This window comes from Panthera leo, chromosome C2 (assembly GCF_018350215.1).
Source record: "Panthera leo isolate Ple1 chromosome C2, P.leo_Ple1_pat1.1, whole genome shotgun sequence".
In the NCBI taxonomy this organism is placed as follows: Eukaryota; Metazoa; Chordata; class Mammalia; order Carnivora; family Felidae; genus Panthera; species Panthera leo.
The window spans coordinates 158020091-158046183 of NC_056687.1; the positions used below are offsets into that span (position 1 = coordinate 158020091).

The 26093-nt window shown below is 42.7% G+C and overlaps 2 protein-coding genes across 3 annotated transcripts in view; both read right to left on the bottom strand.

Moving 5' to 3' along the window:
• Positions 1-10650: 10650 nt before the first annotated feature.
• The window catches only part of ZNF445 (zinc finger protein 445), a 28853-nt gene continuing 13410 nt past the window's right edge, over positions 10651-26093 (bottom strand). The window contains exons 2-7 of one of the 2 annotated variants that reach the window (XM_042955928.1): positions 22846-23420; positions 20229-20397; positions 19800-19876; positions 19391-19517; positions 18788-18898; positions 10651-17716 (exon numbers count right to left, since the gene is read on the bottom strand). In XM_042955928.1, the coding sequence (XP_042811862.1) occupies positions 15558-17716; positions 18788-18898; positions 19391-19517; positions 19800-19876; positions 20229-20397; positions 22846-23280 (3078 nt within the window). In that variant the 5' untranslated portion in view covers positions 23281-23420 and the 3' untranslated portion in view covers positions 10651-15557. Of the gene's footprint in view, positions 17717-18787; positions 18899-19390; positions 19518-19799; positions 19877-20228; positions 20398-22845; positions 23421-26093 lie in introns of those variants that run through there. The other variant, XM_042955930.1, reaches the window with a different exon arrangement.
• The window catches only part of ZNF852 (zinc finger protein 852), a 74192-nt gene continuing 71470 nt past the window's right edge, over positions 23372-26093 (bottom strand). The window contains exon 6 of the mRNA XM_042955934.1: positions 23372-23420. Coding sequence (XP_042811868.1) covers positions 23407-23420 — 14 coding nt within the window. The 3' untranslated portion in view covers positions 23372-23406. The remainder of the gene's footprint in view (positions 23421-26093) is intronic.

A 26093-nucleotide genomic window follows, 5' to 3' on the forward strand; every position in this document is an offset into this window, starting at 1 on the left:
GCTAAGCGTCTAACTTCAGCTCAGGTCATGATCTCACAGTTCGTGAGTTCAAGCCCCTCATCGGGCTCTGGGCTGACAGCTCAGAGACTGGAGCCTGCTTTGCATTCTGTGTCTCCCTCTCTCTCCTCCCTTCCTCTACTTGCATGCTCTCTTTCTCAAAAATAAACATTAAAAATTTTTTTTAATAAAATAAATAAATAAGAAATTTTTTGTCAAATTGGTTTCCATACAACACCCAGTGCTCATCCCAACAGGTGTCCTCCTCATTGCCCATCACCAACTTTCCCTCCCTCCCACCCCCAGCAACCCTCAGTTTATTCTCAGTTTTTAAGAGTCTCTTATGGTTTGCCTCCCTCCCTTTTTTTCCCCCTTCCCTCCCCACCCATGGTCTTCTGTTAAGTTTCTCAGGATCCACATAAGAGTGAAAACATATGGTATCTGTCTTTCTCTGTATGACTTATTTCACTTAGCATAACACTCTCCAGTTCTGTCTACGTTGCTATAAAAGGCCATATTTCACTCTTTCTCATTGCCACTTAGTATTCCATTGTATATATAAACCACAACTTCTTTATCCATTCTTCAGTGGATGGACATAGAGGGTCTTTCCATAATTTGACTATTGTTGAAAGTGCTGCTATAAACATTGGGGTACAAGTGCCCTTATGCATCAGCACTACTGTATCCCTTGGGTAAATTCTTAGCAGTGCTATTGCTGGGTCATAGGGTAGATCTATTTTTAATTTTTTGAGGAACCTCCACACTGTTTTCCAGATCAGCTGCACCAGTTTGCATTCCCACCAACAGTGTAAGAGTGTTCCCGTTTCTCCACATCCTCACCAGCATCTATAGTCTCTTGATTTCTTCATTTTAGCCACTCTGATTCGCGTGAGGTGATATCTCAGTGTGGTTTTGATTTGTATTTCCCTGATGAGGAGCGATGTTGAGCATCTTTTCATGTGCTTGTTGGCCGTCTGGATGTCTTCTTTAGAGAAGTGTCTATTCATGTTTTCTGCCCATTTCTTCACTGGATTATTTGTTTTTTGGGTGTGGAGTCTGGTGAGTTCCTTATAGATTTTGGATACTAGCCTTTTGCCTGATATGTCATTTGCAAATATCTTTTCCCATTCCATCGGTATCCTTTTAGTTTTGTTGATTGTTTCCTTTGCAGTGCAGAAGCTTTTTATCTTGATGAGGTCCCAATAGTTCATTTTTGTTTTTAATTCCCTTGCCTTTGGAGATGTGTCAAGTAGGAAACTGCTGGGACTCAGGTCAGAGAGGATTTTTCCTGCCTTCTCCTCTAGGGTTTTAATGGTTTCCTGTCTCATTTTCAGATCCTTCATCAATTTTGAGGTGGTTTTTATTTTTATTTTTTTATTTTTTGGTGAATGGTGTAAGAAAGTGGTCTAGTTTCATTCTTCTGCATGTTGCTGTCCAGTTCTCCCAGCACCATTTGTTAAAGAGACTGTCTTTTTTCCATTGGATAGTCTTCCCTGCTTTGTCAAAGATTAGTTGGCCATACTTTTGTGGGTCCAATTCTGGAGTCTCTATTTTATTCCATTGGTCTATGTGTCAGCCAATACCATGCTGTCTTGCTGATTACAGCTTTGTAGTAGAGGCTAAAGTCTGGGATTGTGATGCCTCCTGCTTTGGTCTTCTTCTTTGATATTACTTTGTCTATTTGGGGCCTTTTGTGGTTCCATACAAATTTTAGGATTGCTTATTCTAGCTTCGAGAAGAATGCTGGTGCAATTTTGATTGGGATTGTATCAAATGTGTAGATTGCTTTGGGTAGTATTGACATTTTAACGATATTTATTCTTCCAATCCATGAGCATGGAATGTTTTTCCATTTCATTGTATCTTCTTCAATGTCCTTCATAAGCTTTCTATAGTTTTCAGCATACAGATCTTTTACATCTTTGGTCAGGTTTATTCGTAGGTATTTTATGATTCTTGGTGCACTTGTGAATGGGATCAGTTTCTTTATTTGTCTTTCTGTTGCTTCATTAGTGTATAAGAATGCAACTGATTTCTGTACATTGATTTTGTATCCTGAGACTTTGCTGAATTCATGTATCAGTTCTAGCAGACTTTAGGTGGAGTCTATCGGGTTTTCCATGTAGAGTATCATGTCATCTGCAAAAAGTGAAAGCTTGACTTCATCTTTACCAATTTTGATGCCTTTGATTTCCTTTTGTTGTCTGATTGCTGATGCTAGAACTTCCAACACTGTGTTAAACAACAGCGGTGAGAGTGGACATCCCTGTCGTGTTCCTGATCTCAGGGAGAAAGCTCTCAGTTTTTCCCCATTAAGGATGATATTAGTTGTGGGCTTTTCATAAGTGGCTTTTATGATGTTTAAGTATGTTCCTTCTATCCCAACTTTCTCGAGGGTTTTTATTAAGAAAGGAAGCTGAATTTTGTCAAATGCTTTTTCTTCATCTTTCGATTGACAGGATCATATGGTTCTTATCTTTTCTTTTATTAATGTGATGTATCACGTTGATTGATTTGCGAATGTTGAACCAGCCCTGCAGCCCAGGAAAGAATCACATTTGATCATGGTGAATAATTCTTTTTATATGCTGTTGAATTCGATTTGCTAGTATCTTGTTGAGAATTTTTGCATCCATATTCATCAGAGATATTGGCCTGTAATTCTCTTTTTTTACTGGGTCTCTGTCTGGTTTATGAATCAAAGTAATGCTGGCTTCATAGAATGAGTCTGGAAGTTTTCCTTCCCTTTCTATTTTTTGGAACAGCTTGAGAAGGATAAGTATTATCTCTGCTTTAAATGTCTGGTAGAATTCCCCTGGGATGCCATCTGGGTCCTGGACTCTTATTTGTTGGGGAGATTTTTGATAACTGATTCAATTTCTTTGCTGGTTATGGGTCTGTTCAAGTTTTCTATTTCTTCTGTTTGAGTTTTAGAAGTGTGTGGGTGCTTAGGGATTTGTCCATTTCTTCCAGGTTGTCCAGTTTGTTGGCATATAATTTTTCATAGTATTCCCTGATAATTGCTTGTATCTCTGAGGGATTGGTTGTAATAATTCCATTTTCATTCATGATTTTATCTATTTGGGTCATCTCCCTTTTCTTTTTGAGAAGCCTGGCCAGAGGTTTATCAATTTTTTTTTTTTTTTTTTTTTTTTCAAAAAACCAACTCTTGGTTTCATTGATCTGCTCTACAGGGTTTTTTTTTTTTTTTTTTTTTTTTTTTTTTTTTTTTAGATTCTATATTGTTTATTTCTGCTCTGATCTTTATTATTTCTCTTCTGCTGCTGGGTTTGGGGTGTCTTTGCTGTTCTGCTTCTATTTCCTTTAGGTGAGCTGTTAGATTTTGTATTTGGGATTTTTCTTGTTTCTTGAGATAGGCCTGGATTGCAATGTATTTTCCTCTCAGGACTGCCTTCGCTGCATCCCAAAGCGTCTGGATTGTTGTATTTTCATTTTCGTTTGTTTCCATATATTTTTTTAAGAAATTTTTTTTTTCAACATTTATTTATTTTTGGGACAGAGAGAGACAGAGCATGAACGGGGGAGGGGCAGAGAGAGAGGGAGACACAGAATCGGAAACAGGCTCCAGGCTCTGAGCCATCAGCCCAGAGCCTGATGCGGGGCTCGAACTCACGGACCGCGAGATCGTGACCTGGCTGAAGTTGGACGCCCAACCGACTGCGCCACCCAGGCGCCCCAAGTTTCCATATATTTTTTAATTTCTTCTCTAATTGTCTGGTTGACCCATTCATTCTTTAGTAGGGTGTTCTTTAACCTCCATGCTTTTGGAGGTTTTCTAGACTTTTTCCTGTGGTTGACTTCAAGCTTCATAGCATTGTGGTCTGAAAGTATGCAAGGTATGATTTCAACTCTTTTATACTTATGAAGGGCTGTTTTGTGACCCAGTATGTGATCTATCTTGGAGAATGTTCCATGTGCACTCGAGAAGAAAGTATATTCTGTTGCTTTGGGATGCAGAGTTCTAAATATATCTGTCAAGTCCATCTGATCCAATGTATCATTCAGGGCCCTTGTTTCTTTATTGATCCTGTGTCTAGATGATCTGTCCATTTCTGTAAGTGTAGTGTTAAAGTCCCCTGCAATTCCCACATTCTTATCAATAAGGTTGCTTATGTTTGTGATGAATTGTTTTCATATTTGGGGACTCCCATATTCAGCCCATAGACATTTATATTTGTTAGCTCTTCCTGATGGATAGACCCTGTAATTATTATATAATGCGCTTCTTCATCTCTTGTTACAGCCTTTAATTTAAAGTCTAGTTTGTCTGATATAAGTATGGCTACTCCAGCTTTCTTTCGACTTCCAGTAGCATGATAAATAGTTCTCCATCCCCTCACTTTCAATCTGAAGGTGTCCTCAGGTCTAAAATGAGTCTCTTGTAGACAGCAAATAGATGGGTCTTGTTTTTTTATCCATTCTGATACCCTATGTCTTTTGGTTGGAGCATTTAATCCATTTACATTCAGTGTTATTATTGAAAGATATGGGTTTAGAGTCATTGTGATGTGTGTAGGTTTTATGCTTATAGTGATGTCTCTGGTACTTTGTTGTCCTTGCAACATTTCACTCCCAGAATCCCCCTTAGGATCACTTGTAGGGATGGTTTAGTGGTGGTGAATTCCTTCAGTTTTTGTTTGTTTGGGAAAGCCTCTATCTCTCCTTCTATTCTGAATGACAGACTTGCTGGATAAAGAATTCTTGGCTGCATATTTTTTTCTGTTCATCACATTGAAGATTTCCTGCCATTCCGTCTGGCCTGCCAAGTTTCAGTAGATAGATCTGCCACTAGTCTTATCGGTCTCCCTTTGTATGTTAGAGCGTGTTTATCCCTAGCTGCTTTCAAAATTTTCTCTTTATCCTTGGATTTTGCCAGTTTCACTATGATATGTTGTACAGAAGATCAATTCAAGTCTGAAGGGAGTTCTCTGTGCCTCTTGGATTTCAATGCCTTTTGCCTTCCCCAGCTCAGGGACGTTCTCAGCTATGATTTCTTCAAGTACACCTTCAGCACCTTTCTCTCTCTCTTCCTCTTCTGGAATACTAATTATGCATAGATTATTTCTCTTTAGTGCATCACTTAGTTCTCTAATTTTCCTCTCATACTCCTGGATTTTTTTATCTCTCTTTTTCTCATGCCAATGGACCATAGTTTGTCAACTGTGCCTGCTTTAAGGCAAAAAGTATTACCAGGGATATAGAGGCTCATCACACAACGATAAAAAGTTCAGTTTTCCAGCAATGTTTTACAATCCTTAAGGTGTATTCTGTTATTACTGTTGTCTTGAATGTACATGACAAAACAAAGATAGATCTACTTACATGGAGAAGATGATAATCCTACCATCACACTGAGATATTTAAAAAATAGGTATTACTCATTAACTGATAGATGAGGCATAAAACAATTAGTAAGGTTATTAATCACGTGACTACCACAATTCCTAACTCTGATTCGATTTACATAACTCTGACCTTGAAAGCCAGAAAATCGTTTTTTCATTCTCTTTGGGGACATCTAGTGGTCTCTGCCACACTAATTGTATATAAAATCTTCCAGGGAGTTGGAAACAGGAGATATTTTCAATTATAGGGCTAGCATAAACTTGACACCAAATTTGGATAAGGAAAATAGAAAATTACAGGCCAATCTCATTCATTAACATAGATGCAAAATTATAAATAAATATTAGCAAATCAAATCCAACGATGTATACATGTTTTAAAAAATACATCTTTGGATTTATCTTTGGAATTCACAAATGGTTTAATATTAGAAAATCCATTTAAGTCACCACATCTTAACAAGAGCAAAATAAATCTGTGACAAAATAAAACATTCATTCACAATTTTTAAAAACACTGACAAACTAAAACTATAGGAGAGCTTACTTAAGCCAATGTATGTTAATCATACAGTAAATATCATACTTAATTGTGAAAACTTAGAATAATCCCCTTTAACGCAAGAATCAGATAAGGATTCAATATTGTAAAACTAACCAGTTAATTAACAGGTGTAAAAAATAAAATAAAAGTACAAAGATTGGGAAGAAAGAAATAAAACTGCCATTAGTCACAGTTGATAAGATTATCTACATAGAAAATCCAAGGGAATCTACAAACAGTGGGAACTACTTCCATTAAACTGGGATTCCTAAATGCAATGGGGATAATGGAATCCTGAGGAGAGGCAAAGACCATGTGGTAACAGTCAGCAACGATAAGGTAGATGTAGTTACTATAATAAACAGTGGAGTCAAAGTTGTAATCTGAATAGCCTGACCCACAGAATTCTTTGATATTAGCTAATTGATCCTGGTGTCCCTAGAAGTGAAATGGATGGACAGTCTATTAAAGTTTTATTTGATCTGAGTATGTGGAAAAGCTCCAGATCTAGGGAATATAGGTATGACATGAGTCACCAAAACAGAGTTACAACTCATCACTCAATTCCCAGACTTAAGCTAGTTCACAGACCCAGACCTGCTTGAATAAAGGGTAGGTAGGCCCCTATGAAGCAGGGCCCTATATATACGTGTGTGTGTGTGTGTGTGTGTGTGTGTGTGTGTATTTTTTAGAGTGGTATATATATATATATAATATATATATATATATATATATATATATATATAGGGCTAGCATAAACTTGATAAAGTATATATATATACTTTTTTCTAGAGAGAGCATGAGCAGGAGAGGGGGGCAAAGAAAGAGAGAGAGAGAGAGAGAGAGAGAGAATCCCAAGCAGGCTCCCTGATGTGGGGCTCAGTCCCACGACCCTGGGATCATGACCTGAGCTGAAATCAAGAGTCAGATGCTCAACTGACTGAGCCACCCAGGTGCTCCAGAACAATTTATATTTTGAATCTTCCTCATCTTCTCCCAAGACACCCAAGGACATTTACCAGAGTGACTTTGCATCAGGAAGAGCATATAAATAGACTTTTCTGGGATTGCCCAAGCCTGATTCTGAACTGACACTAATTACAGGAGACTCAAAATGCCACTGTGGTCCCCTGGTCAGAGTATGAGCATTTGGAGGTCAGTGATTGATGGGAGTTTTTGCTCAGCTCCACCGTAGGCCTCCTATATTCATCCTGCAATTATTTTCCCAGTCTGGAACACAGAATTAGACTATACATACTCAACAGCTGGCAGAATCCCACTGATTCCCTGACCCATAGAGTGAAGGCTTTATAGGAGAGGCCAAGTGGAAGCCACTAGAACTGCCTCTACCCAGGAAAATGGTGGACCAAAGCAATATTGCACTCCTGGAGAAATTGACAAGGTAAGTGCCACCATCAAAGCTATGAACTCCCCATTCAGCCTGCCTCCATGGATGTTGTAGAATGACAGTGGATTATCATAAATTAATCAGGTAGTGACTCCAGGTGCACCTGTTGTTTCCACATGTGGTTTTGGTACTGAGCAAATCAACACATCTGGCACCTGATTTGCAGCTACTAATCTAATCTGGTGAATGCTTTTTTTCTCTATGCCTGTTAGTAAAGACCATCAAAAATTGTTTGCTTTCAGCTGGCTATACCTTCACTATCCTACCTCAGAGCTATACCAACCCTACAACCCTAGTTACAATCTAGTTCACAGTTACTTTGATCACATTTCTACCAACAGGACACCATGCTGGTCCACATATTGATGATATTAGGGTAATCAGATCTGCTATGTCGGAAGTCTGGGATTTGAGTGATGAGTTGTAACTCTGTTTTGGTGATTCATATCAGACCTATATTCCCTAGACCTGGAGATTTTCCACATATTCAGATCAAGTAAAACTTTAATAGGTTGTTCTTCCATTTCAGTTTTAAAAGATTACCAGCTCCAACTAATGTGGCCGATTACAGGTGGAAAGTCATTCTAGGGTTGAATGAAACATTCAATGTGTGAATGAAACATCTGAGGACAGGAAAACACCAATTCTTATTGGACATTGGATTACTCCAGGACCATGACCATGGTTTATCGTGGGAACATTCTTCTACAAGTCACCTCATATAATTAGAATTACAGTAGTCTTACCTAACATAGCTCCTTCCAATGAGAATGCAGTCACCATGCTTGCTCTCAAGGACTCCAACCAGACTTCCTTCTTATGTGCAAATGCTACTTGTTTCTCTTTTTTTTTTTTTAACATATAAAAGTCCTGCTTATGTTCACATTAGAATGCACCTTGGTAGAATGAGCTTCTCAGCTGAAGATCTGATGATAGAACTCTATATGTATAAAGAGTAGTTGTTTTGATTATAAATAGATCAAAAGGAAGAAATATTTGTGGATATCCCCCAAAACTTTGTTGTCTATATATGAATATAGAACTAGTATAACTAGTATATGTGTATAACTAGTATATGGAAGTGTTTCTATGAATATAAAAGTACATTTCCTTTGGGTTGCTGACTTCAATATTTAGTATTGGTTTATGTACATATGGACTCTTTAGACTTCTCACCAAGGGAGAACCTGCCATGGCCATTTTAAGTAAACCTCAATGATGTATCCAAGGACAGCTTGCTTTCTGCTCTCATTAAAACCCCAAGACATAATGGTAAAACATCCATAGTTAGGCCAATTTTCTCTACCTGTATCCAATATATTGACCCAATTCTTGGGTTCACACCAATAGCAACCATCTGTTGAAAACACTTAAACATCCTACGACTTAATCAGAGGATGCATACACTCTCTTTGCCTTACCCAGCTTAAATTGATTTCATAGCAAGAAGCTTGAAGTAATGTGGCTACAGATCAGTTGGGGAACAAAGACAGATGGCTCAACTATGAGATATAAATGGAGGCAACCTTGTCTTCTTAATTGATTCATTAATTTAGAATTCAGGGCTATAGGAGCTGCTATATGCTCTCCCCTAAGCTCTGTTGGGGGGTTATCACCTAAGTTACTGCTCCATTGGAGGCAAATCAGAAGTCTGTGTTTTGTTAAAGTCATAAATTTACTGTTAAATTTATTAAACTTATTAAATGTATTCATTTTTGTTGTAAATTAAATGTTTTTAAGCAGAAATATCTTTAAATATGTTCTCCATTTTGAAGGGCGCCTAGGTGGCTCACATCAGTTAAGCATCTCTTTTTCAGCTCATGATCTCCAGGTTCGTGAGTTGAGCCCTGCATTGTGGAGCCTATTTGGGATTCTTTCTCCCTCTCTCCCTGTCCCTCCTGTACACTCTAGCTCTCTCAAAATAAATAAAACTTTTTTAAAAATAATATTCTTGGTCTCAAAAGTTTTAAGTCAACATCCTAAGAATTTTTAAGATAAAATTATTTAGGAAAGCTGTGCCAGTTAACTGGTCTCTGCTTCAAAACCCACTCTTCTGTAGATGCTTTGAGATGATGGGGTGGGAACTCTAATCCACATCTCCATTTTGCCAGCTATTTCTCTGCTAGGCTCTAGCATTGAGGAATGTAAAAGGAAAGCTGCAGTGTTGGAAGTATTGTGATTGATTTTGTGGGTAAACTTGGCTACGTGACAAGTTGCCTAATTTGAACAAACATTATTCTGAGCGTTCCTGTGAGGATGCTGTTGGATAAGATTAACACTTAAATTAATGGACTTTGAGTAAAGCAGATTACTGTCCATAATGTGGGTGGGCCTCATCATGAATCAGTTGAAGGCCTGCATAGAACAAAAAGCCTCCCGGGGACAAGAAAGAATTCTCTGGGAGGCTGCCTTTGGACTTCATCTACAACACTGGCTCTTTCTAGTTCTACAATAGCCAGCCTTCAACTGGAACAGGAAAATTAGCACTCCTGGGTCTCTAGTCTTCTGGCCAATCCTGCAGACTTTTGACTTGCCAGCCTCTGGAATCACATGAGACAATTCCATATAATAAACCTATTTCTATATGTATACACACATATATTGGTTCTGTTCCTCTGGAGAACCTTAACAATACAAGGAGGAAGAGGGGAAGCCTTTCCTGGTTTTCATGTCTACGTAGGCACTGTTTCCTGTTTCCAATGCTCCTTCACTCCAGCAGTGGCAATTCCCTCTGGTAGCAGCAATTGGGTCCAGCTTGCGGTTCTGTCATCATAAGGTCCTCCTTTTGATTCAGACCAACACCAGCCCCAGCACTGATCTCTGCATATATCTGAATTCAGCCCCACAGGTGCTCTCTTCCAATGTCCTACCTTTTTATAATTCTGTTCCTGCTTTGTAGCTTGCCCTGTGTAGGTGGGATAAATACTGTGCCCCCAAACAGATTCAGATGTTGAGACAGAGGGACACCACACACATCAAGATGTTATGAGAAAGTTTATTATTCACATAATGCGGCTCTCTGGGAAGAGCAAGACAGGCACCCCAGCCAGTCAGTTGGCCTTGATTGCAAAGAAGGGCAAGTGACTCTGATTTTTATTGTGGTTAGGGGTGTGGGTTTCCAGGGCAATGGTTTGCATAAAGTTCACCTCAAGTGTTAAGACAGTGCCTGGGTTTCCTTACCAGGTGGCCCAGATGTGAGGCAAAATGCGGAGGGCTTGAAAGCTGTCAGTTGTCAAACATCAAAAATGGGGTCGGACTCCATTACAGCCCCCCCTCCCTCCCCGTCCTGGGGTGGTACCAGGTTTCAAGTCACTACCTCCATGAAACATTAGATTATTTTTTTTTTTTTGGCTTTTTACTTAGATATACCTACTGAACACAATTCTAAGTTCTTTTTCTTAAAATAATTGGTATGGTTTTTGACTCCTGACTGTAACCTGGGTGATACAAGTTTCTTTGCTATTCTTAACAGGGTTATTAGGATTAACGTAATATGCGTGGCAGTTGGGCATAAACATTTACTCCCCTTTCTTCATTTACCTAATAAAATGGAATGGCTAAGCATCTCCACCCACAGGATCCCATTTGTTAAACTTTTCTTTTTTTCATTTCCTAAACTCTTGAGTCTAAAGCTTTTGACCTCACTCGCTAGACTTAGGCCAAAAAGGTTAAAGAAAACAGACCTTATAATTTCCTATAAACTGACTGTCTTGGAGACGTGTCAATACATGGAGAGCATCCTCCTTCTTTTTAACTGATGTGTAGTGATTCCATCACAGATGGGACCAGAACTGTTCGACCTTTCCTTTACTAGTAGCCATTTGCGTTGCTACAGAGTTTTGTGGGTAAGGAAACGGGAGCCCTTGAGAGATTAAATGGCTCACTCTAAGTAACATTTCATAAACGGTAGGGCCAGGATTTCTATAAAGTCATGAGATAACAGAGCCCGTGCTTAAAAACACTTTTATTTTTAAGTATTTTAAGCAAACAGTTAAAAAAAAAAAAAACCCACACTATCCTGTTAATCAACATGTTGACCCATCTACATCAATATTTAAAATGAAATAAAAACACAAGTGAAACTTCCATGTACCCTCCCTGATTCTATCTGCAAATCCCACCCTGGAAAGGCAGAACACGATTTTCACACAACATTTTAATACATGATTTTATACTCATCATATAATTTGAATCCACAGGAATATATTATTGTGCAAAACAATAACAACATTGTTTACCATATGCCAACAATGCTTACATGCCAGCCACTAACCAAAACACTTTACATGCATTATTTCATTAATCATCCCCCCTCCCCAAATTACCTTGTGAGGTTGGCAACTACTATCCCATTTCATTAAAAAAGTGAAACACAAGTTTAAATAATGTGCCCACAGATACACATTTAATTTGACATAAATGGGGTATACTGTACATAGCTTCTGCAACTTTCTCAGCATTTTTGATTTACCTATGTTGAAAGATGTAACTAGCTCTTTCACATTCACTTCCCAAAGTGGCAAGAACCACCCCTTTTATTTTATTTTGCTTTTCTGTTGAAGGAAATTTTGGTTTTTCCCACTCTTGCTACCTAAACAGTACTGCAATAAACAGTTTTACACAGATGTCCCTCCCCATGTGAAGTTCTTCTAGGATTTGTCCGGGAGTGAAGCTGCTGGTGACACACACAACTTTACAAGGTTTTGCAAGCTGCCTGGTACAGGAGCTGTTACAATTTCCACTCCCACCACAGTCAGGTCCTGCTGTCCCACACACATGCCCATGCAAGGGCTTACAGAAACCTGTCATCTTGAGGCGTGTGAGATGGTACATATCAACTGACACTTCCTGTGCTTTCTTCTCTGTACATGCCTCTGTGTGGGCTGATGGTCTGTCAGTGAGGCCGGGATTAACCACACTGAACAACCGATTCAAAGACTTTCCAATACCTACTCTTTTCTGGGGGTTCCCGGCCCTCTGGCTCTCCCCAGCCCCAACTTCACTTCTTCCCAGGCAGTAAGAGAAAGCAAGGCAGGGTTCAAAGAAGACTGCATGTTCTCTAGGGCGAGACGGGGTTCGACTTGAGAACTGGTGGCTGGGCAGTCAGAAGCTGTCAACGGGAACTGCGCCGCTGAGCTGCTAACTGGTGCGCTGGTGGGGGACCTCCAATCAACACTGCTCACGGTCCCTTCAAAACACTCCAATTCTGACTTAGCTGAACTAAACTCGGTCCCATATTCCTTAATAGAGGTAATTCTGTGCAAAATCTCCTCGGCATGGCAAACAAATAAGCACCCAGCTCTGGACTCCCGAGTACCCTGTCTGGCTGCAGTGGCAGGCATAACTCCTGGAAACTTGGACAATACTTGCAGAGTAAGATACAGGCACAAGGAGAGGTGGGACCAGGGGAGAGGCCTTAGATGGATGAGGGGTAGGGAGGGCCGGGCCTTGAAGGGTGAGGACCTGGGAGAGCATGGGTAGGGTCTACACTCGTGGAGAAGGGAGTCAGCACAAAGCAGGCTGGTCCAAGGGTGTTCAGGGGCACGCAATGAAGTTAAATCCAACACTGATTACACCAAAATGTTTAGCAGTTAGCTCTAAGTAGTAAGACTTTTCTCCTTTTCCTTTTACTTCATCTGTATTTACTAATAATTCTAGAATAATCATGTATTACTCATATAATTAATATTATTTAAAAACTCAGGTTATTAAACAGACTCCATCAGCACAACCCCAAGATATTAAAGTCTTACCTCAGCATACGGGATTTCTGTTGATTTTTACTTCTTTGAACATTTCAAATTGTGGTGTGAATGTTTAAAAGTAAGTATGTCTCACTTTATAAAAGTGGCAGTAGAAAACCCCTATTGGGGCATGAACTCTCTGAGGTGACAGTGGCACAAGGAGTTGGGGGAGGGTGGTGAAAATACGAACAGAAAAGGGTATTACCTTGGTTGTAGCACCAACTGATTTGAAGCTGAAACTGATATGCAGCTGCAGTTCTGGGAGGGCTCTGGTTCCAGATGTCAGCTACCTAACCCAGAGCCCCGTATACCAAGTCCTCTTTTGCCACTCCTAGGATCAGGGAGCTTGATTACTCTAATTTTACACACCCGACAGTAGATGAAGATGTTCAGTGACTTGTCCAGGATCACTTCGCCAAGAAAAGTCACACTGAGCCTGAACTCAGATCTGATAACTCCAAGGCCCTTCCCATGACCCTGGGCCCTCAGTACATGGGTCTCTGGTCCCTGCCCAGCCACTTCTAGAGCCAGTTTTTGCTACTTTACCAGTGATGGGACACCCAATTCCAGGCCAGAGGCAGCTGCTGCTGTAGGAAAAGGATGAAGAGCCAAGATGACCAAACCTTCCTGAATACAAAGCTGAATGGGGACCAGAACACAAACAAGGATCTGCCGCAGTTATCTCCCTCTTCCCCACCCCTGCCTATTCCATGTGACATCACCACAAAGCATCAAAGCCTTCATTTTCACCCGCCTACGACAATCCAGAAGGGATAAGAGTACTTGTACTGTACTGAAAGTACATTTTTTAGGTTCGTTTCTTCTTACTATAAGAAATGGCCTGTCCACCAGGTGTACCCTGACACACAGCAGTAAAACATAGTCTGGGATGGTGCTCTACTATCAAGTGAGATATTTTATTCTTATATTCATAATGTGAGCTCTTCAATAATCAGAAGTAATGGCTACCTACATACATTTTAGAAAAATCAGTCCTTTACCCTTACACCACCAGCTGATTCTTGCTATGTGCTTCAAGTCAAGTTGGCAAATGAGATGGGGGTGCCTCCCCCCACCAGACCACCTTTCCTCCAGAGGGCGTCAGTCATGTGAACTGGTACCTTTGGGTTGAACCTCATGCCAGCACCGGATCTGACATGAGAAGAAGGCTACATGAAGGTTAGAGGGTCCCGTAGTGTCCCGTACAGATGCAAGTGCAATAATTAAACATTTAGAATTGTTGATGAGAGCTGTAAGTCTTGTAGAAAATTCAGACATTTTGAGGGGAAAGGAGATAGTCCCATTCATGGAAACTGGCAGCAGGGATAACTAACTGCATGAGTCCTCAGGTCTGCGGTTAACCCTTGTAAATGTTAACTCACAGAGTACATTACTCCTCAACTCAAAACTGTCCCAAAGCTCCCGACCTCCATACCTCCCTGTGAAGCAGCTCCGGCCCCTGGGGGGACTCCATGGTGCTCACGCCACTTGGCCCACCAGCTCTCTGGGGCCCCTTCTTCTGCTGGTTCCCTTGACTCTAGCCCAAGGGCCTCCCTACTATTCTCCAAGATACCAGACAAGACCCCACCTCCTGTGCCTGGACCAAGTTTCACCTCTTCAGTTGAAGCCCTAACTAGCCTACTTAAAATCGCAACCCACCTCCTAATCCAGCACTGCCTCTCACTCTTCTCTGATTCATTCTGTCCACAACACATATCGCCATCCAAAGCACTATGTATCTCATTCGTTCATTGTCTGTAAAGATCCAAGACAGCAGATTTTTTGTCTATTCCAGTCACTGCTGGGTCTCTAGCACACACAACAGTGCCTGGCATATGGAAGGTGCTCAGCACATTTCTGTTGGAACACATGGCCCATTGCTGACCCTGCAGACTGTGGGTAGAGACAGCAACGGGGCACTGGGAGAGCCCCATTCTCCAGGTGATTGAGTCCAACCCTGCTCTCTTCCACGTGCCACTGAGACAACTGTATGCCCGTGGCATATCTCCAAAGCCAGGCGTGAAGGCCAAAGCTGCAGCCAGAACTCCCAGGAGGCAACTGGGGAGACTAGGAGTTCTTGCTGTTGCTGCTGCTGCAACTTGTGAGATCAAATAGAATACACACCACCACAGTATCCAACTGGCCCCTTCCCAGCAGCTGCAGCCCATCACACCATAGACATTTCATCAAACAACACAGGGCAATGGTATCTGCCTTTAGACTTATACCTAAGTCTGGGGGAGCTCCAGGCCACTGTGCAAAGGCCACTCCTGGGGCCCAAGCCTCCAGAAGGGCCCCCCAAAACAGGTTGCTGCTCTTCCCCAGCAGGTAGGAAAGGAAATGCCCTGAGTTTTTGACCTCAGGATTCTCTGCCACCAGCTTCAAAACCAGAAAGGGCTGGACCCTTTGTGAAGGCTTTTTCCACACTGCCCACAATTAAGGGTTCTCTGGCAGGGCAGCTAGGAACCCCTCTCCCCCCACTGTCAAAACCCAAGCTAATCTCTAATATGGTTTTTCATATGCCGAGCCAAATTTGAAGACCATCTGAAGGTATTCCCACACTCTCTGCATTTGAAGGGCCTCTCTCGGGTATGAAATCTCTTGTGGCTAATGAGCTGTGAGCTTTTGTTAAAAGTTTTCCCACAGGTGCTACATTTGTGGCACTTTTTCCCAATGGGTATGTTCTGGAGTCCGGTGAGCCTGGAGCTCTGGTCACAAGCTTCCTCAGAATCTTCAAGTGGCTTCTCCCCACTTGGTTTTAATTCCTGTAAAGTCACCCCTGTGTCCTGGCAGGAAGATAATGCAGCCAGGCTGCATTCAGACTGTGCCACTCTGGTGTGTTTTCTTTGATGAATGCGGAGAGTATGTCTTCCAATAAAATCTTTCCCACACCACTGACATTTAAAAGGTCTCTCTTTAGTGTGGATTCTCTGATGATTAACAAGGCGATGTTTTCTATCGTAAGATTTCCCACACAGATTACACTTATAGCGCTTCTCTCCACTATGTATTCCCTTATGATCTACAAGACTTCTTTTGCGTGTAAAAGTTTTCCCACATTCTTGGCACCAAAAAGGTTTCTCACCAGTGAGGATCTGCGGCTGCAGATTTGGAGTGTTTTCACTTTCGTGGCACTCGTACCGTTTCTCCAAAGAGTGAATCCTCTGATGTCGGGAGAGGTTAGAACTCCATCTGAAAGCTTTCCCACATTCCCTGCACTTATAAGGCTTTTCTCTGGTGTGAATTCTCTGATGGATGAGGAGGAACGAGTGATTGCGGAAGGCTTTGCCACACTGGCTACATTTGTAGGCTTCCTCTGTACTGCTCGGAGGAACCTGGAGCACCGTGTCCTGACTTGAAGACGGCCCATCCTCGGGTCTTCTTTGAATGGCATGCTGCTTCTTATGAGCAATAAAGGCTGACCGATGGGTAAACTCTTTTTCACATTCACTGCATCTGTAGGGCTTCTCACCTGTGTGAATTCTCTGATGATCAATGAGAGATTTCTTCCGAGTGAATGTTTTCCCACACTGCTGACATGGAAAGGCTTTCTCCCGAGCAGGGGCACCCTGGGGCTGACCGCAGCTGGAGGCCAGTCTGAAGTCCTTACGTTTGTCTTGATCATAGAACTTTTCTTCCTGGTGCATTCTCATATGACGGGTGAAATTTGATCTCCACCTGAAGGTTTTCCTACATTTGGTACATTTATAAGGTTTCTCCTGAGTGTGGACCCTTTGATGTTCAACAACATACGATTTACAGTGGAATGATTTCCTACACTGACTGCAGTCAAAAAGCTTGCCCCTACTCTGGTCTCTCAAATGATGATCAAATCCTGAGCCACAGGTGAGAGCTTCCTCATACTGATTAGACTCAAGAGATTTCTGCTTCGCATGGGTTTCCTGGTGTAGGCGGTAGGCAGACAGGCGTCTGAAAGCCTTGTCGCATAAACTGCATTTATAAGGTTTCACTCCAGTGTGAATCTTCTCGTGTCGCACACAGTTTGAGCTCCACCTAAAGGCTTTCCCACACACCCTGCATTTAAATGGTTTCTCTTGAGTGTGAAGTCTCTGATGACACGCGAGATGAGAGCTATGACTGAAGGCCCTCCCACAGTCACTGCACTTATACGAGGTCTCCACCATGTGAAGATTCTGCCCACGCTGGTGATGTGGGCTAAGGCTAAAATCTTTCCCATGTACATCCTTTGCATTCCCTTTTAGTCCAGCATGAATTCTCTGATGGAGGCTAAACCCGCCAACAATGCGCCTGAGCCCTTTCCCATATTCCTTGTAATCATAGTGGTATGAACTCCCTCTGAAGTGTCTGCCACAGCCATGTTTTAGGGATCGCTTTCTTCTGGGAACCCTCAAATACGTAGCATGTTTTAAATTAAGACTAGCACTTCTTCCTGACTCTTCAGATTCTTTTGCTGTCCTGTGACTGAACTTGGTCTCTTCCTTCTTAACTCTTGATTGTATGGGGCTTCCACACTGTTGCTTTAGCCTGCTCTTCTTTTCAAGAGATTCTCTGAGCCTGATTCCCTCAGAAACACTCATCACACAACATTCTGATGGCACAGCAAAGGTTTCTGCTTCTTCCAAAGGTTCATGTTTTAAGACGAACTTGTTTGTTTTAATCTGGAGCTCACCTCCTGACACAAAATAAAACAAACGACAGTGTACTTTTTCCCCATACTTGGAACTGCAGAAAGCACCGAAGGACAAAAAAAAAAATGGCACAATCTTGGGTGGTGAGGCTTTTGCCTGACTACCAATACCTTTACCAAAGAATCAGGGAAGGCAAAACATGGAAGAGTATTCCAGATGACAGGGAAGGGAGGAGAAGCAAGGTGGGCACAGAAGCTAGACATATGCAGAAATCACATCTAGTTGAAAAACAGAGCTGAAAAGTGAGTGTTAAACAGCAAAAGAGGGGAGAGGAGTCCTGGCATAAGAGGGTAAGAAGGTCCACAAGAGCCCAGGGGAGGGATCCATGGAGGACTGGATGAAAGAACTGAATGTCAAGCCTATCGCAGGGGCAAAGAAGAGAAGCTGGAGTGGAATCAGGGCTCTTCATAGCACAAAGGGACAGGCACGGGCCTACGGGCCAGCAGGAGTGCAGCAGAGGAAGGAGGAGGACCATCACTGACTGGAAAAGACTGCAACAGTGAAGCCCTCCAGTGGGCAAGAACACTTACTGAAAGGGTTTCTGGGGAAGGAGCAGGGCCAGAAACAAATGTCTAATAGGCCAGTCTGGAGGGGGGGAAGCCCAGAAACCCAGCATTCCTTAGCATCACTGTTAAGGATCTTCCTTCTAGCAAACATCAAAGTTCCCTCTGACTTACTTGGTATAAAAGACTTTAAGAAAGAGAAGAGTTGGGGCACCTGCGTGGCTCAGTAAGTTAAATATCTGACTTGATTTCAGCTCAGGTCATGATCTCATAATTTGTGAGTTCAAGCCCTGTGTCGGGGATTCTCTCTCTCTCACTGCCCCTCCCCCACCCCCGAGATAAATAAACTTGAAAGAAAGAAAGAAAGAAAGAAAGAAAGAAAGAAAGAAAGAAAGAGAAAGAGAAAGAAAGAAAGAAAGAAAGAAAGAGAAAGAAAGAAAGAAAGAAAGGAAAGAAAGAAAGAAAGAAAGAAAGAAAGAAAGAAAGAAAGAAAGAAAGAAAGAAAAGAGTAGTTGTGAGAGAAGCAGGATCTGGAGGGTCTCTGGAACTCACCTGCAGGGGCAACACCTGGATTCCCCTTGGGCTGAGCTCCTTGGACATTCAGGCCCCATGGCTCCCTTGCCTCCAACCAGGAAATCAGAACAGGTTTGGTGAATGGCCCCACTGCAGAAGAGAAGGGAATGAGATGAGATGGAAGGGTGGATGAATCACACAGAATTACTCTCCAGGACCCTCTCAGGCCTCAGGTCCTGGCAAGGATGAGGGAAAGGCCAGGGAAGCTGGTGGAAGAAGCTAGGACAGGAGGCCCAGGCAGCCATTTCCAACAGCTCTGAACAGAGATAAAAGAGGCTGAAAGAAGTCACAGCCAAAAGGATCATTAGGATTCTCTGGAGGTGGGAGCCACGTGACAACTCACTCAGTTAAATCAACCAACATTTTTTTGGATGTCTAACTAGGAACTGGACATATATGACTTTTAATCTTAACAATAATCCTGCATGACAATCATCATTATCACCATGCTTCAAGAGAAGAGACTGAGGTGACAGCGAGCCAAGATCTAAGTCCAGGTCAGGCCCCTGTCTAGGCACCATAATAAAAACTAAGAAGGCAGAAGTAAAAGTGGGTAGAAGTATGGGGAAATTAATGTCTTACCCAGAGAAACCATGTTCCCATAATTCTCCAGCATCACATCCCTATATAAGTTCCTCTGAGCAGGGTCCAGCCATCTCCACTCATCCTGGGAGAAGATCACTTCCACGTCCTTGAATGTCACAGCCTCCTGAAAAACACAGTCCTATGTCCAAGAGCCGGTCTACAGCTCCCGGCTTTTGTAAAGGGGGAGGCTCTGAGTGAGAACAAGATGGATCTGGTAAGGGTGAAAAAGAAGAGCATCACGCAGCAGAAGAGCTCTGGGCTCAAGGGGGATAATCTGGTCTCTAGGACATAGGTCTCTGGATGTGAGGTCACTGGACACAGAGACTCAAGATGAGGGGGAGCCTCAGCAGCTCCATTAGGCAGCAATGCTGGGATGTCACGAAGGACCAAAGGTCCTGTGGCTCACCTGAGGCTGGGCTGTCAACAGGTCTCCTGGGCACCCCTCTCTTTGGGAAAGAGCAGGAGCCTGGGCAACAGGAGGCTCTGAAGGAGAAGAAAGAGCCATGAGAGAAGGTAACCCAGCTCTTGGCACCCCACTGAGTAGGCCTACTCTTCCCCCACATAGAGGACTCCTGGGCCCACGAGCAGGTATGGACTATTGTTAAATATCCATTTCACATTTCCCCAATGTCCACTGAGGGCTGGGGGGTGAGCAGTGCGGGGTACAATGGGAGGAGGAAAGGCTAGGTGGACATGGGTCACAGAAGGCAAAAAGGACACAAGGCTAAGGGCCAAGATAGAAAGGGATTCTCACGTGAGGACAGATGGTGAAATGACAACACTAATCTGGGATGTGTGGCATATGGCTGGGGTCTTAGAGCCAGATGGCGAGTACCGGATTGCCCAGCCAGGAAGTCACACACTCCTATTTCATAGGGAGGCTCCAGGTGGTCCCCAAGAGTAGAGCTGCTCCTGAGAGGTGAAGCAGGGGGCCATATCTGTGAGGCTCGCAGGGTTCCTGTACCCATCCAACGCACATCTGGGCTCTGGGCAAGGGCTGGGTCCTGGTGAGAAGAAAATGTTGTGAGAGAATCCCCATGGGAATCAGAAAGCAAACTCAGAGAAGAGGCCACATGGCCAATCTTTAGGGGCAGGGACCCAGGGAAGGGCAGGCCAGGCCCTTTCTTATCTGTAAGTAGAGGGAAAAGGAGGAGGAGAAAGCCCAAGGGGGACCTCCTCACCCCTCAGCCTCCCTGGCCTCTAATGTGGACCATGAGGGAGACAGGTGGAGTCAGATTCCAGCTACAACATAGGAAACACCCAGCAAGGCAATGCTGTCAGGCCTCAGGTGCTGCAGTGACTCCTCCCCACTAACCCTCAACCCCACCCCTGGTCTGGAACTTAGAAATGAGAGAGAAGAGATTTATCCCTGAGTTAAATTGATAATGGTTCACAAGAAAGATGCAGACAGATAACATCTCCCAAGTATCAGGGACTGTTCTAGGCAGTGATAAGCAAAGTGACTTCAAAGGACAGCTCCCAGACATTAATCTGATTGAGATGGTAAGTAACACTACCAGTGAGGCAATATTACTTGTGAGGGTCAGCCATGGGACCATAAAAGAAGAAGTCTCAGATCCAAAAAATGACAGTGCCCATCCAAGCAAACACTTGGAAAGAGCCAATTTGCCCTGGGACTTCAAATGGCTCCAGTCTCTGAGGCAAGGCTATCCCTGATGGAGAAATGAGGATAGAAAGCTTATGGCTAATGCACTGTAAGTTTTTTTCTGGTTCTCTGGCCAAGACACTGACTACACTGCTACGGACGAACCTTAGCCTGAGGCTGTTAAACATCTTAAAGATGATGAACCTGGTCCTCCCAAACCCTACCAAAAAGAGAATAAAGAAACAATACAACGATGGAAGCACACAGCCCAATGAGTTTAAGGACAAACATTATCGGGCCCTAGTTGCTCAATTCTTATGAACCATAGGGTGATTCTGTAATTTTATGTGATCTTGAGTTTTTCTGCTCACTTTTCAGAATTTAGAAGGTGTTCTCCCAGCCTGTTTTGTTTTCTAATTTCTAACTACTTTCAACCAGGCAGACCCTGTCTGCACATTTGGCAATGTTTTCATGGATTTTCGAATTCTAAATGAGTTAAATGTAACCAAGCTACAATTATGTACCTACTATGAACCTTATTTGCTTTAATAAATTATTTTTCAGTCCTTTTGAACATCTTGGTGTTTCAGCAAAAATGATAAATGCTCTTTTAGATTTTTAAAAATAGTAACCAATGTTACGCAAAGAGCTTTCTTTTTTAATACCTTGTATTGATTTATTACCATTTACTACTGGTAGATGTTCAGTCAGATGTGTTACTCAACTGACTTAATTTTCATATTATATTTGGGGGAAGAGTATGCCAAATACGTTTCAAATATCTTAAAGGTGGGGTGCCTAGGTAGCTCAGTCAGTTAAGTGTCCGGTGCTTGATTTCTACCCAGGTCATGATGACAGTTTGTGGGATTGAGCTCCACGTCAGGTTCTGCACTGTCAGCTTGGGATTCTCTTTCTCTCCCTCTCTCTGTCCCTCCCCCACCTCTCAAAATAAGTGAATAAACATTTTAAAAAATCTTAAAGGTAACTTTCATTTATGCATGCATCATATATGTAGACTTACACGTATTTTTACTGAAAAAAAATTTTAAAGCCTATAAAAATGATAAATCCTCTTTAAAAAAAAAACCCTCAAGCTACAGGAAGCACTGAGAGGCTTGCTTGTGTGTAGCACAAGGGGCACACAGAGCTCACTTTAACTGACTGGCTGCTCTATTGCCAGCCCTAGAGCTCTGTTTCCCAGGTCTAAGGCTGGAACTGGGGACACGGTAGGCACTCAAACAGACACTGAACAAATTTGTTTGCATATCCTTTTCAATAAAGTGAGGCTCTGAAAGAATGTGAGCAAGAACAATGAGGCTGTGGAATAAATCTTCCAATTTCCTGGCCCTGGGCTGACCCTCAGTACTCTTCTTACCCTTGACCCCTGCAGAGAATAAATCCTCAAAATCTTACTAAGAAAGAAGGAACATGTTATGAGTGCACTGCATTTATAGGTCTTAAAAGGCACACAGAAGCCAAGAGTCCTGACTCTAACAAGCAAGAGACATCACCCCCGCTTAACCGGTCAGTATCCAGTCAAATTGGGTCTGTGGAGATAGACTCCCATAATCTAAGTTACTGTGTCCAAAAACTCATCGCTGTTATCTCTGGATACTTGCTGACCCTCTTCCTGGAGCTAACTGTCCTCTGGAAGGGCGAGAAGGGCTGCTGCTAAAAGGTCCTTGGACCAGAGCCCAGTTCTCTGCTGCTCAGGTGCCGTGGGAATGAGAAGGGAAGACTTTCCCTGCATTCCTCAGTGCTGAGCGTTCAGAGGCCCAACCCAGTCCCTCTAGACAAGCTGGCTCACTGACAGGCAGAGTTCACTGAGTACTATACACTTGCTCACCCTCAGCCTCCACGGTGTCCCATCGACATCCCTCTGCAGCTCTTCCAGCAGGGCCACGGCCTCCCCACCACTCTCAGGGTGATGCAGCTGTACCCAGGTCCGGAGCTCCCCAGGCAAGATGCTAAGGAATTGCTCCAGCACCAGCAGTTCCAGGATCTGGGCCTTGGAGAGAATGTCAGGCCTCAGCCACCAGCGGCAGAGCTCCCGGAGCCGGCTCAAAGTCTCTAGGGGCCCAGAAGATTCATGGTAGCGAAGCTGTCTGAAGAGCTGGCGGAACAGCTCCTGGCCAGAACGGTTGAGTGTCTGTGGCCTGGCAGCCTGCGCTGAAGTGTAGCCTTCATCCTCTTCTTCCTTCTTTACCATCTGAAGCCGCCCTTGTTCCCTTGAAGCCCGGGCCTGAGCTGGATGGACAGCATACCACCTGCCTGGAGGCATCACTCCTGTTCAGGGTCTACCCAGCAGAGTGCAAACCAAGTCTATGTTAGCTGTGTCGCTGCTGGGACCTCAGGAGTAGTTTTTCAGCACAGTGGTGGGCAACGTCATTTGCTGGGGCATCAGACATCACTGGTAAGAGACTAAAATAACAAATATTGATATTCAGGAGGATGAGAATGATGGTGCAGTTAGATCCTGGTAGGCAGGATCATTTTTGGATGTGCAAAAAGAGGGCACATGACCGTTTGCATACTCGTGCCTGCCCATATCAAGCAGACCACAGGGCTAGATTGTCACATTTTGGGGTAAACTAAGATAATAACCACACTGATGAAGGAAAAAAAAAAAAGATCCAAATATGGAAATGAGAAATGAAAGAAGAAACATACTACTGACTACTGGAATTTTTAAAAGATAATTTTTGCCAATAAATTAAATACATTACATGAAATTGACAAGTAGTTACAGTAGTTATAAAACACAAACTACTAAAATTGGTTCAAGAAGAAACACAAGATCTGAATAGACCTGTAACAAGTAAAGAGATTAAATTAGTAGTCAAAACTACCCATAAAGAAAAGCAAAGACCCAAATGGCTTTATTGCTGAATTCTCCCAAATATTTAAAGAAAAAAATAATACTGATTCTTCATAAGCTCTTCAAAGACACAGAAGAGAAGAACACGTCCCAGTTCATTCTAGGAGGCCAGTATTACCTTGATACCAAAACCAGACAGACAAGTATCTCTTATGTATATAAATGCAAACATTCTGGACAATATACTAGCAAAATAAAATCCACTAACATACGAAAAGAATTATATACCATGACCATGTGAGATTGATCCTAGGAATGCAAGACTGTTTAACATATTAATAAACACAAAACAAAAATCACATAATGATGTAAATAGGAGCAAAAAATTTTTTTTTACAAAACCCAAACTTTTCATGACAAAAGCAATCACTAGAAATAGAAAGGAACTTCTAATTCTGGCAAAACACCTCTATGAAAACCCACAGTTAACATCAAACTTAGTAGTTAAAAACCAAATGTTTCCCCCCAAAAAGTGAGAATAAGACAAGGATGTCCATTCTCAACTCTTCTCTTTAACACTGTCCAGGAGGTTTCTTAGGCACTTAGGTAAATAAATAAATAAATTAATTAATTAATTAATTAATTATTAAAAAGGGGGGTGGGGGGAAGCTTTCAGGGAAAATGGCTGGAAATAGGAGGATCATGGGCTCACCTAGCCTCACCTCATCCCACAGATACACCTGATAACACCCATATCAGTGTAAATAACCCAGAAAACAACTGAAGACTAGAAGCACAGATTCTCCACAGCTAAATGTATAGAAGAGGCCACAATGAAGAGGGTAGAAAGGGCAAAGACATGGACAGGAGGGAACATGTGGGGTGGACAAAGGACAGGAACAAACCCCAAACCAGGCACCCCAGGTACAGAGGACCTGTACTGGGAAGACAAGTCTGCACAATATTTGACCGTGAAAACCAGAAGGGCTTAATTTCTCAAGTTCTTACAACCAGTGGTACTTAACACCTGGAACTTTAAAAATTAGCGGGATCAACTCTGGGAAGGGCAATGGGAAACTAAGTCTCTGCCCTTAAAAGGAAAGCACAACAAACAGCCCCACTGAGATTCGGCAGAGAAGCAGCAGTTTGCAAAACACCTCGGGTATACAAGAAAGAGATTTATTTACTAATCTCAAAAGCATGTGCTGGGGGAGCAGGTATCTTTAGGAGGCTTCTCCAAGAACAAAAGAGCTGGTAGGAGCCATTTCCCTCTCACTCCCCACAACGTACATACAGGGACACCTGCCGGAACCAGCACAGTGTGAACACTCTCCACCTAGCTTGTTAGCAGTGCCGCCATCTCCTGTAACCTACCCCCTCCAACAAGCCCTCAGCACCATTACATCCAAAGTGGTACCACGAGCCTGGCAGTGTGCAAGCACCCCCAAGGGGGGCCAGCACCAATCCAAATTGACTCCTGCCCAGCAGAAAGGGGAAAACAACCACACACATTAGTCTCCAGGGCCCCAGCAGTGGGCCGGGGGCAGACATTTGTCTGGCAGCAGGCCTCACCTACTGATGAAAGCTTCTCAGGGAACAACACAGGGAGAGTACCCTGCAGTTTGGTGCTACCACAGCTCTGGAAAACACATGGTCTAACTTAATTCAAGCCCAAGATGGCCCTTGACTGGCCCACTAACAACACAGGATACAAACCGTGCCCACAACAGGCAAAGAGAGCCATTGCAGATGCTGGATAGAAGGCAAACATGGCTCAGCGACAACAGTAGGGAACATCTAACACACATAAGAGATATATTTACAATGCCAGGCTCTGGTGAATAAGGTACACTGTGCTGCAGGGTACTATAGGACCTCTTCTGTATAAGGCCACTACTTCCAACAGGAAGAGACATAGGTGACTTTACTAATATACAGAAACAGACACAGACACCTAGACAAAACAAGGAAATAGGAATATGTCCCAAATGAAAGTACAGAACAAAATATCAGCAAAAGACCTAAACAAAATGGAGATAAGTAATACGCCTGATAGAAAACTAAAAGTAATAGTCATAAAGATACCCACCAGACTTAAGAGTGGAGGACCTCAGTAAGACCCTCAACAAACAGATAAAAAATATAAAAATGAACCAGAGATGAAAAACTCAATAACTGGAATTAAAAATACACTACAGAAAATAAAGAGTAGACTAGAGGGAGTAGAAAAATAGATCAGCAATCCTGAGGATAGAGTAATGGAAAGTAACCAAGTT